Source organism: Panulirus ornatus, chromosome 4 (assembly GCF_036320965.1).
Source record: "Panulirus ornatus isolate Po-2019 chromosome 4, ASM3632096v1, whole genome shotgun sequence".
Classification (NCBI taxonomy): Eukaryota; Metazoa; Arthropoda; class Malacostraca; order Decapoda; family Palinuridae; genus Panulirus; species Panulirus ornatus.
Window position 1 is genome coordinate 53,956,287 of NC_092227.1, and position 13,295 is coordinate 53,969,581.

Here is a 13,295-nt window from a genome sequence, read left to right on the forward strand (position 1 = left end):
TTCTCCATTCAAATTTACATTGCAATCAACTTGTCCCTCAACCCTATTGAACCTAATAACCTTACTCTTATTCACATTTACTCGCAACTGTCTCCTTTCACACACTTTTCCAAACTCAGTCACCAACTTTTGCAGTTTCTCACTCGAATCAGCCACAAGAGCTGCATCATCGGCGAACAACAACAGACCCGTTTCCCAGGCCTCCTCATCCCAAACAGACTGCATACTAGCCCCTCTCTCCAAAACTCTTGCATTTCCTCCGTAACCACCCCATCCATAAAAAAAAAAAAAAACTATACAACCATGGGGACATCACACTCCCCTGCCGCAGACCGACCTTCACTGGGAACGAATCGCTCTCCTCTCTTCTTACTCACACACATGCCTTACATTCTTGGTAAAAACTTTTCACTGCTTCTAGTAGCTTACCTCCACACCATATACTCTTAAGACCTTTCACAAAGCATTTTTGTCAACCGTATCATATGCCTTCTCTAGATCCATAAATATAAATCAATCTGTTTGTCTAAGTATTTCTCACACACACATTCTTTAAAGCAAACACCTGATCCACACATCCTTTACCACTTCTGAAACCGCACTGCTCTTCCCCAATCAGATGATCTGTACATGCCTTCATCCTCTCAATCAATACCCTCCCATTCAATTTTCCGCTACCAGATATCTAAAACACTTCACTTCCTCCAGTTTTTCTCCATTCAAACTTACCTCTCAGTTAACTCGTCCCTTAACCCTATTGAACCTAAAAACCTTGCTCTTATTCACATTTACTTCAACTTTCTTCTTTCACATACACCACCAAACTCAGTCACCAACTTCTCATCCAAATTAGCCACTAGGGCTGTATCATCAGCGAACAACAACTGACTCGCTTCCCAAGCCCTCTCACCCACGATAGACTGTATACTTGCCCCTCTTTCCAAAGCTCTTGATTCACCTCCCTAACAGACCCATCCATAAACAAATTGAACAAGCATGGAGACATCACGCACCCTTGCAGCAAACCGACATTCATTGGGAACCAATCACTTTCCACTCTTCCTACTCGAACACACGCCTTACATCCTCGATAAAAACTTTTCACTGCTTCTGGCAACTTATTTCCCACACCATATATTCTAAATACCTTCCATAGAACATCTCTCAGCTCTGTCATATGCCTTCTCCAGACCCATAAATGCTACATACACATCCATCTGTTTTTCTAAGTATTTCTCACATACATTCTTCAAAGCAAACACCTGATCCACACATCCTCCACCACTTCTGAAGCCACACTGCTCTTCCCCAATCTGATGCTCTGTACATCCCTCTACCCTCTCAATCAATACCCTTCCATATAATTTCCCAGGAATACTTAACAAACGTATACCTCTGTATTTTGAACACTCACCTTTATCCCCTTTGCCTTTATTCAGTGGCAGTACGCATGCATTCCGCCAATTCTCAGGCACTTCACTATGAACCATACATATATTGAAAATCCATACTAACCAATCAACATGACAGTCGTCCCCTTTTTCAATGAATTCCACTGCAATACCATCCAAACCCGCTGCCTTGCCAGCTTTCATCTTCCGCAAAGCTTTCACCACATCTTCTCTGCATACCAAACCATTCTCCCTAACCCTTTCACTTCGCACACCACTTCGACCTCTCCTGTCTCCTTCTTTTACACATCTCCCAGTCATTCGCACCATTTCACTTCAAAAATCGTCCAAATGCTCTTTCTTCTCTTTCACTAACAATCTTATCTCTTCACCCCACTACTCGCTACCCTTTCCAATCTGCCTATCTCTCTCCTTTCTCATGCCACAAACATCTTTTGCGCAGGCCATCACTGCTTCCCTAAATACATCCCATTCCTCCCCCACCCCCTTACGTCATTTGCTCCCGCATTTTTTCCATTCTGCACTCAATCTCTCCTGGTACTTTCTCGCACAAGTCTCCTTTACAAGCTCACTTACTCTCACCACTCTCTTCACCCCAACATTCTTCTCTTCTGAACTTCTACAAATCTTCACCTTCGCCTTCACAAGATAATGACCAGACATCCCTCCAGTTGCCCCTCTAAGCACATTAACATCCAAAAATCTCTCTTTCACGCGCCTATCAATTAACATGTAATCCAATAACGATCTCTGGCCATCTCTCCTACCCACATATGTATACTTATGTATATCTCTCTTTTCAAACCAGATATTCCTAATCACCAGTTCTTTTTCAGCACAAATCTACAAGCTCTTCATCATTTCCATTTACAACACTGAACACCCCATGTTCACCAATTGCACCCTCAGCTGCCACATTACTCACCTTTGCATTCAAATCACCCATCACTATAACCTGGACTAGTGCATCAAAGCTGCTTACACACTCATTCAGTTGCTCCCAAAACACTTGCCTCTCATTATCTTTCTTCTCATGACCAGGTGCATAGGCACCAATAATCACCTATCTCTCTCCATCCACTTTCAGTTTTACCCATATCAATCTAGAGTTTACTTTCTTACACTCTATCATATACTCCCACAGCTCCTGCTTCAAGAGGAGTGCTACTCCAAAGACATTCCTAAACCACATTTCCCCTTTACCCTTGAGCTTTGTTTCACTCGGGGCCAAAATTTCCAGGTTCCTCTCCTCAAACATATTACCTATCTCTCCTTTTTTCTCAACTTGGTTACATCCACACACATTTAGACACCCCAATCTGAGCCTTCGAGGAGGATGAACACTCCCCTCATGAATCTTTCTTCTGTTTCCCCTTTTAGAAAGTTGAAATACAAGGAGGGGAGGATTTCTATCCCCCGCTCCCATCCCCTTTAATGGCCTTCTACAACACGCGGGGAATGCGCGGGAAGTATTCTTTCTCCAACAATGTTATATGGTTGCAAGGCATGGGCTATAGATAGGGTTGTGCGGAGGAGTGTGGATGTATTGGAAATGAAATGTTTGAGGACAGTATGTGGTGTGAGGTGGTTTTGATCGAGTAAAAAAAGAAAGGAGTAAGAGAGATGTGTGGTGATAAAAAGAAATGTGGTTGAGAGAGCAGAAGAGGGTGTATTGAAATGGGTTGGTCAAATGGAGAGAATAAGTGAAAAAAGATTGACAAAGAGGATATATGTGTTAGAGGTAGAGGGAAGAAGGAGAAGTGGGAGACCAAATTGGAGGTGGAAGGATGGAGTGAAAAAGATTTTGCGCGATCGGGGCCTGAACATACAGTAGGGTAAAAGGTGTGCAAGGAATAGAGTGAATTGGAACGATGCGGTATACCGGGGTCGACGTGCTGCCAGTGGATTGAATCAAGGCATATGAAGCGTCTGGGGTAAACCATGGAAAGGTCTGTGGGGCCTGGATGTGGAAAGGGAGCTGTGGTTTCGGTGCATTACAAAAGACAGCTAGAGACTGAGGGTGAACGAATGTGGCCTTTTTTGTCTGTTCCTGGTACCGTCTCGCTGGGAGGGGGTGCTATTTCCTGTGTGGCGGGGTGGCGACAGAAATGGATGAAATCATTAAGTACGGATATGTACATGTGTATATATGTATGTATATGTATATATACGTTGAAATGTATATGTATATGTGCGTGTGTGGGCGTTTATGTACATGCATGTGTGTGTGGGTGAGTTGGACCATTCCTCGTCTGTTTCCTTGCGCTACCTCGCTAACGCGGGAGACGGCGGTTAAGTATAATCAATAAATGATGATATAGATAGACAGATACAAAAAATTCTTGTTTCATACTTGTTCGCTGTTTCCCGTTAGGAACAGACGAAGAAATGGCTTCATTCTCTCACACATATTCTCTGTGTATCTTATGAAATACAACAACGCCACATCCCCCATCCACAACCTAGCACCATAGACCTTTCCAAGGTTTTTCTCAGCCGCTTTGTATGCACTGTTTCAGGCCATTGATGACACGTCGTTGTCTATATATGACATCGCTGCAGTTCACAGTGTGCTCTTTTCGCCGTGCACCTTCCTGCATATTCGAACCCCGAGTACTCGAACCCTTTTCCACCACATCCTTTCCTCTCCAATTTGTTCTCCTCTTTCCCTTGTCTCTTCCATTTCTGACACAAATATTCAACTTCTCACTCATTTTCGTGTAAGTAAGATTAAAATATTTTCCGTTTTGTGATACTGTAAATCATTACTCCATTTCAGAGCGTCCTTCAATCGACCAAGGATACTGCACTTGCGGAAGGAACCAGTGTGTGTCCACTAGCAAACAGTTTGGCCGAGGAACCCTTCTCTACTACTGCGGTCCCTGCGGTAGGTGGGACTCCTGACAGTCTCATTCATTCGCAATTCCGGGGTAAGGGTGTTGCTAAATATTCTAAAAGGGAAACATTATCTAACTCCACTGATTTCCGTCCTGGTGAAATGTTTTTCCTTCCCTCTCAACCCTAGACGAGCCAACCCCCAGACGTGGTTACCCCTCTGTTCTGAATCGTCGTAGGTGAAAGCTGTCTTTCTCCTTCCGTCAAATCTCAAACTCGCTCCTCTCACATTCTCTCTCCTGGTCATATACCACCCAAGCAGCGCTGTAATATATTTCTCCCACTCCTATCCTACTTTCTCCTTTCCAAGAAGGTAGTGTCATATCCAACCTCAAATGCTTTATGATGCCATGAGGTTTATCTGCTTTATCACTCCTGATCATAAACCAACGAGGTAGATAAGATATCTGGTATATGTTTGCTCTTTTAAAAAGCAAGCTCTACTTTAGAATACGATAATATGTTCGCATAAAGCAATGATTATTTTATACCAAAATCTTTTCAAACGAAATGTTATCTATTGGGCTTTGAGTGAAACGAAGCTCAAGGGTGAGTATGTAGAATGGTTTTGAAAAGTCTTAGGAGTAAAGCTAGGGGTTGGTGAGATGACAAGAGCTTAGGAAGAAGTAGCACTATTCCTGAAGCAGGAGTTGTGGCAGTATGTCATAGAGCGTAAGAAAGTAAACTCTAGATTGATATGGGTAAAACTGAAAGTGGATGGAGGGCGATAGGTGACTATTGATGCTTATGCACCTGGTCATGAGAAGAAAGATCACGAGAGGCAAGTGTTTTGGGAGCAGCTGAGTGACTATGTCAGCATCTTTCATGCACAAGACCGGGTAACACCGATGGGTGATTTAAATGCGAAGCTGAGTAATGTGGCAGTTGAGGGTATAACTGGTGTACAAGGGTTATTCGGTGTTGTGAAAGGAAATGGTGAAGAGCTTGTGGATTTGTGTGCTGAGAAAAGACTGGTGACTGGGAATACCTGGTTTAGAATGAGAGATATACATAAGTATACATATGTGAGCAGGAGATGTGGTCAAAAGGCATTATTGGATTACGTTCTAATTGATAGGAGCGTAAAAGAGAGACTTGAGGATCTTAATGAGCTGAAAGAGGCAGCTGGAGGGATGTCTGATCACTATCTTGTGGAGGCGAAGTTGAAGATTTGTGAGGTTTTCAAAAAAGAAGAGAGAATGTTCGGGAGAAGAGAGTGGTGATAGTAAGTGAACTTGGAAAGGAGACTTGTGGGAGGAAGTACAAGGAGAGTTTGAGTGTAGAATGCCAAAGGGGCAAGCAAATTAAGTGAGGGGAATGGGTGAGGAATGGGATGTATTTAGGGAAGCATTGATGGCATGTGCAAAAGATACATGTGGCATGAGAAAGGTGGGAAGTGGGCAGATTAGAAAGGGTAGTGAGTGGTTAGATGAAGAAGTAAAGTTAGTGAAAGAGAAAAGAAAGGCGCTTGGACGATACTTACAAGGATGGAGTGCAAATGCCTGGGAGATAAAGAAAAGAAGGTGGCAGGAGGTCAAGAAGAATATGCAAGGGTTGAAAAAGAGGGCAAATGAGAGCCGGAGAGTATCATTAAACTTTAGGGAGAATTAAAAATGTTTTGGGAGGAGGTAAATAACGTGCGTAAGACAAGAGAACAAATGGGAACATCGGTAAAGGGGGCAAGGGGAAAGTAATAACAGGTAGATATGAAATGAGGAGATAGTGTGAGTATTTTTAAGATTTGTTGAATACGTTTGGCGATAGAGTGGCAGATATAGGGTGTTTTAGTCGGGACGGTGTGCGAAGTGAGAGGGTCAGGGAGAATGGTTTGGTTAAGAGACGAGAGGTATTCCTGGTACTACCTCACTAATACAGAAAAACAGTGTTAGTCAGCTGATGAAAGTTTTCAGTCCATTTGGTTAACAAAAGCTAGGCATATCTGGCTACAGTTTTAATGGTGAGGAGTTATATAGACACATCATATAGTTAGGGTGACAAATGAGTTAGAGGACAACTGTTAAGAGTTCAGATTGACAGATGAGTACAGCGAAGAACATCCAAGTTCAAAGGAAAGCGGATGAATATATAGGTTGACATGATAATTGGTATGGATAGGAGTTAACTGATGAGATCAGGACAGCAAATAAGAAATGGATAATAGATGGGACTATGAGCCAAAACATATGGATATGATGGTGGGTTAGGACAAGAAACATACTGGAGACCATGAAAAGGCATGAGGAAAAAGGATACCGGGAATCGCGAAATTTTAAAGTATTTCATGCTAGGAAGCATGGAATCCCCATATCTCGTGCCAGGATGCGGGGAATCCCCATATCTCGTGCAAGGATGCGAGGAATCCCCAGATCTCGTGCCAGGATACGGGGAATCCCTAGATCGCGAGCCAGAATACGGGGAATTCCCAAATTTTAAAGTAAATTATGCTAGGAAGCGGGGAATCCCCAGATTTCGTACCAGTATACGGGGAATCCCCAGATCTCGTGCCAGGATACGGGGAATCCCTAGATCTCGAGCCAGAATACGGGGAATTCCCAAATCTTAAAGTATTTCATGCTGGGAAGTGGGGAATCCCCAGATCTCGTGCCAGGATACGGGGAATCCCCAGATCTCGTGCCAGGATACGGGGAATCCCCAGATCTTGAGCCAGATTACGGGGAATTCCCAAATTTTAAAGTATTTCATGCTAGTAAGTGGGGAATCCCCAGATCTCATGCCAGATTCCGGGGAATCCCCAGATCTCGTGCCAGAATACGGGGAATCCCCAGATCTCGTTCCGGGATACGGGGAATCCCCAGATATCGGGCCAGAATACGGGGAATCCCCAGATCTCCTGCCAGGATACGGGGAATCCCCAGATCTCGAGCCACAATACGGGGAATTCCCAAATTTTAAAGTATTTCATGCTAGGAGGCGGGGAATCCCCAGATCTCGTGCCAGAATACGGGGAATCCCCAGATCTCGAGCAAGATTACGGGGAATCACCAAATTTTAAAGTATTTCATGCTAATAGGCGGGGAATCCCCAGATCTCGTGCCATGATAGGGGGAATCCCCAGATCTCGTGCCAGGATACGGGGAATCCCCAGATCTCGTGCTAGAAAGCGGAGAATAACCAAATTTTAAAGTATTTCATGCTAATAGCCGGGGAATCCCCAGATCTCGTGCCATGATAGGGGGAATCCCCAGATCTCGTGCCAGGATACGTGGAATCCCCAGATCTCGTGCTAGAAAGCGGGGAATCCCCAGATCTCGTGCTAGGAAGCGGGGAATCCCCAGATCTCATATTAGGAAGCGGGGAATCCCCAGATCTCCTGCCAAAATACGGGGAATCCCCAGATCTTGACCCAGAATGCGGGGAATACCCAGATCTTGAGCCAAAGTACGGGGAATCGCCAAATTTTAAAGTATTTTATGGTAATAAGCGGGGAATTCCCAGATTTCGTGCCAGGATACGGGGAATCACCAGATGTCAAGCCAGAATACGGGGAATCCCCAAATTTTAATGTATTCCGTGCTAGGAAACGGAGAATCCCCAAATCTTAAGCCAGAATGCGGGGAATCCCCAAATCTTGAGCCAGAATACGGGGAATTCCCAAATTTTAAAGTATTTTATTCTAAGAAGCGGGGAATCCCCAGATCTCATGCCAGATTCCGGGGAATCCCCAGATCTCGTGCCAGAATGCGGGAAATACCCAGATCTCGTGCCAGGATACGGGGAATCCCCAGATATCGGGCCAGAATACGGGGAATCCCCAGATCTCGTGCCAGGTTACGGGGAATCCCCAAATCTCGAGCCACAATACGGGGAATTCCCAAATTTTAAAGTATTTTATGCTAGGAGGCGGGGAATCCCAAGATCTCGTGCCAGAATACGGGGAATCCCCAGATCTCGAGCAATATTACGGGGAATCCCCAAATTTTAAAGTATTTCATGCTAATAGCCGGGGAATCCCCAGACCTCGTGCCATGATAGGGGGAATCCCCAGATCTCGTGCCAGGATACGGGGAATCCCCAGATCTCGTGCTAGAAAGCGGGGAATCCCCAGATCTCGTGCTAGGAAGCGGGGAATCCCCAGATCTCATATTAGGAATCGGGGAATCCCCAGATCTCGTGCCAAAATACGGGGAATCCCCACATCTTGACCCAGAATGCTGGGAATACCCAGATCTTGAGCCAAAGTACGGGGAATCGCCAAATTTTAAAGTATTTTATGGTAATAAGCGGGGAATTCCCAGATTTCGTGCCAGGATACGGGGAATCCCCAGATGTCGAGCCAGAATACGGGGAATCCCCAAATTTTAATGTATTCCATGCTAGGAAACGGAGAATCCCCAGATCTTGAGCCAGAATGCGGGGAATCCCCAAATCTTGAGCCAGAATACGGGGAATTCCCAAATTTTAAAGTATTTTATTCTAGGAAGCGGGGAATCCCGAGATCTCATGCCAGATTCCGGGGAAACCCCAGATCTCGTGCCAGAATGCGGGAAATCCCCAGATCTCGTGCCAGGATACGGGGAATCCCCAGAAATCGGGCCAGAATACGGGGAATCCCAAGATCTCGTGCCAGAATACGGGGAATCCCCAGATCTCGAGCAATATTACGGGGAATCCCCAAATTTTAATGTATTCCATGCTAGGAAACGGGGAATCCCCAGATCTTGAGCCAGAATGCGGGAATCCCAAAATCTTGAGCCAGAATACGGGGAAATCCCAAATTTTAAAGTATTTCATTCTAGGAAGCGGGGAATCCCGAGATCTCATGCCAGATTCAGGGGAATCCCCAGATCTCGTGCAAGAATACGGGGAATCCCCAGATCTCGTGCCAGGATACGGGGAATACCCAGATCTTGGGCCAGAATGCGGGGAATCCCCAAGATCTTGAGCCAGAGTACGGGAATCGCCAAATTTTAAAGTATTTTATGGTAATAAGCGGGGAATCCCCAGATCTCGTGCCAGAATACGGGGAATCCCCAGATCTCGTGCCAGGATACGGGGAATACCCAGATATCGATCCAGAATACGGGGAATCCCAAGATCTCGTGCCAGGATACGGGGAATACCCAGATCTCGAGCTACAATGCGGGGAATTCCCAAATTTTAGAGTATTTTATGTTAGGAGGCGGGGATTCCCCAGATCTCGTGCTAGAAAGCGGTGAAACCCCAGATCTCGTGCTAGGAAGCGGGGAATCCCCAGATCTCGTGCCAAAATACGGGGAATCCCCAGATCTTGGGCCAGAATGCGGGGAATCCCCAGATCTTGAGCCAAAGTACGGGAATTCGCCAAATTTTAAAGTATTTTATGGTAATAAGCGGGGAATCCCCAGATATCGTGCCAGGATACGGGAAATCCCCAGATGTCGAGCCAGAAGACGGGGAATCCCCAAATTTTAATGTATTTCATGCTAGGAAGCAGGGAATCCCCAGATCTTGAGCCAGAATGCGGGGAATCCCCAAATCTTGAGCCAGAATACGGGGAATTCCCAAATTTTAAAGTATTTCATTCTAGGAAGCTGGGAATCCCCAGATCTCATGCCAGATTCCGGGGAATCCCCAGATCTCGTGCCAGAATACGGGGAATCCCCAGATCTCGTTCCAGGATACGGGGAATCCCCAGATATCGGGCCAGAATACGGGGAATCCCCATATCTCGTGCCAGGATACGGGGAATCCCCAGATCTCGTGCCAGGATACGGGGAATCCCCAGATCTCGAGCCACAATACGGGGAATTCCCAAATTGCAAAGTATTTTATGATAGGAGGCGGGGAATCCCCAGATTTCATGCCAAAATACGGGGAATCCCCAGATCTCGAGCAAGATTACGGGGAATCCCCAAATTTTAAAGTATTTCATGCTAATAGCCGGGGAATCCCCAGATCTCGTGCCATGATAGGGGGAATCCCAAGATCTCGTGCCAGGATACGTGGAATCCCCAGATCTCGTGCTAAAAAGCGGGGAATCAGCAGATCTCGTGCTAGGAAGCGGGGAATCCCCAGATCTCATATTAGGAAGCGGGGAATCCCCAGATCTCCTGCCAAAATACGGGGAATCCCCACATCTTGACCCAGAATGCCGGGAATACCCAGATCTTGAGCCAAAGTACGGGGAATCGCCAAATTTTAAAGTATTTTATGGTAATAAGCGGGGAATTCCCAGATTTCGCGCCAGGATACGGAGAATCACCAGATGTCAAGCCAGAATACGGGGAATCCCAAAATTTTAATGTATTCCATGCTGGGAAACGGAGAATCCCCATATCTTAAGCCAGAATGCGGGAATCCCCAAATCTTGAGCCAGAATACGGGGAATTCCCAAATTTTAAAGTATTTTATTCTAGGAAGCGGGGAATCCCCAGATTTCATGCCAGATTCCGGGAAATCCCCATATCTCGTGCCAGAATACGGGGAATCCCCAGATCTCGTGCCAGGATACGGGGAGTCCCCAGATCTCGAGCCACAATACAGGGAATTCCCAAATTTTAAAGTGTTTTATGCTAGGAGGCGGGGAATCCCCAGATCTCGTGCCGGAATACGGGCAAACCCAGATCTCGTGCCAGGATACGGGGAATCCCCAGATCTCGTGCCAGAATACGGGGAATCCCCAGATCTCGTTCCAGGATACGGGGAATCCCCAAATCTCATGCCAGAATACGGGGAATCCCCAGATCACGCACCAGGATAAGGGGAATCCCCAGATCTCGAGCCACAATGCGGGGAATTCCCAATTTTTAAAGTATTTTATGCTAGGAGGCGGGGAATCCCCAGGTCTTGTGCCAGAATACGGGGAATCCCCAGATCTCGTGCGAGGATACGTGGATTCCCCAGATCTCGAGCCACAATACAGGGAATTCCCAAATTTTAAAGTATTTTATGCTAGTAGCCGGGGAATCCCCAGATCTCGTGCCGGAATACGGGCAAACCCCAGATCTCGTGCCAGGATACGGGGAATCCCCAGATCTCGTGCCAGAATACGGGGAATCCCCAGATCTCGTTCCAGGATACGGGGAATCCCCAGATATCGGGCCAGAATACGGGGAATCCCCAGATCTCGCGCCAGGATAAGGGGAATCCCCAAATCTCGAGCCACAATGCGGGGAATTCCCAATTTTTTAAATATTTTATGCTAGGAGGCGGGGAATCCCTTGATCTTGTTCCAGAATACGGGGAATCCCCAGATCTCGTGCCAGGATACGGGGAATCCCCAGATCTCGAGCCAAAATACGGGGAATTCCCAAATTTTAAAGTATTTTTATGCTAGGAGGCGGGGAATCCCCAGATCTCGTGCCAGAATACGGGGAATCCCCAGATCTCGAGCAATATTACGGGGAATCCCCAGATCTCGTGCCATGATAGGGGGAATCCCCAGATCTCGAGCAAGATTACGGGGAATCCCCAAATTCTAAAGTATTTCATTTTAGGAAGCGGGGAATCCCCAGATCTCGTGCTAGGAAGCGGGGAATCCCCAGATCTCATATCATGATGCGATGAATCCCCAGATCTCGTGCCAGGATACGGGGAATCCCCAAATCTTGAGCCAGAGTACGGGGAATCGCCAAATTTTAAAGTATTTTATGGTAATAAGCGGGGAATCCCCAGATTTCGTGCCAGAATACGGGGAATCCCCAGATGTCGAGCCAAAAGACGTGGAATCCCCGAATTTTAATGTATTTCATGCTAGGAAGCGTGGAATCCCCAGATCTTGAGCCAAAATGCGGGGAATCCCCAAATCTTGAGCCAGAATACGGGAAATTCCCAAATTTTAAAGTATTTCATTCTAGGAAGCGGGGAATCCCCAGATCTCATACCAGATTCCGGGGAATCCCCAGATCTCGTGCCAGGATACGGGGAATCCCCAGATCTCGTGCTAGAAAGCGGGGAATACCCAGATCTCGTGCTAGGAAACGGGGAATCCCCAGATCTCATATTAGGAAGCGGGGAATCCCCAGATCTCCTGCCAGGATACGGGGAATCCCCAGATCTTGAGCCAGAATGCAGGGAATCCCCAGATCTTAAGCCAAAGTACGGGGAATAGCCAAATTTTAAAGTATTTTATGGTAATAAGCGGGGAATCCCCAGATATCCTCCCAGAATACGGGGAATCCCCAGATCTCGTGCCAGGATACGGGGAATCCCCAGATCTCGTGCTAGAAAGCGGGGAATCCCCATATCTCGTGCTAGGAAGCAGAGAATCCCCAGATTTCATATTAGGAAGCGGGGAATCCCCATATCTCGTGCCAGGATAAGGGGAATCCTCAGATCTTGAGCCAGAATGCGGGGAATCCCCTAGAGCTTGAGCCAGAGTACGGGGAATCGCCAAATTTTAAAGTATTTTATGGTAATAAGCGGGGAATCCCCAGATTTCGTGCCAGGATACGGGGAATCCCCAGATGTCGAGCCAGAATACGGGTAATCCCCAAATTTTAATGTATTTCATGCTAGGAAGCGGGGAATCCCCAGATCTCATGCCAGATTCCGGGGAATGACCAGATCTCGTTCCAGGATACGGGGAATCCCCAGATATCGGGCCAGAATACGGGGAATCCCCAGATCTCCTGCCAGGATACGGGGAATCCCCAGTTCTCGAGCCACAATAAGGGGAATTCCCAAATTTTAAAGTATTTTATGCTAGGAGGCGGGGAATCCCCAGATTTCGTGCCAGAATACGGGGAATCACCAGATCTCGAGCAAGATTACGGGGAATCACCAAATTTTAAAGTATTTCATGCTAATAGGCGGGGAATCCCCAGATCTCGTGCCATGACAGGGGGAATCCCTAGATCTCGAGCCAGAATACGGGGAATCCCCAAATTCTAAATCATTTCATGCTAGGAAGCGGGGAATCCCCATATCTCGTGCCAGGATAAGGGGAATCCCAAGATCTTGAACCAGAATGCGGGGAATCCCCAAATCTTGAGCCAGAATACGGGGAATTCCCAAATTTTAAAGTATTTCATTCTAGGAAGCGGGGAA

The 13,295-nt window shown here is 46.5% G+C and overlaps 1 protein-coding gene across 2 annotated transcripts in view; it reads left to right on the forward strand.

The window, feature by feature from the left end:
• LOC139766273 (uncharacterized) overlaps positions 1-13,295 on the forward strand; it is a 76,810-nt gene that overhangs the window by 10,587 nt on the left and 52,928 nt on the right. For both annotated transcript variants that reach the window (XM_071694712.1, XM_071694702.1), the window contains exon 3: positions 4,192-4,299. In XM_071694712.1, the coding sequence (XP_071550813.1) occupies positions 4,192-4,299 (108 nt within the window). The remainder of the gene's footprint in view (positions 1-4,191; positions 4,300-13,295) is intronic.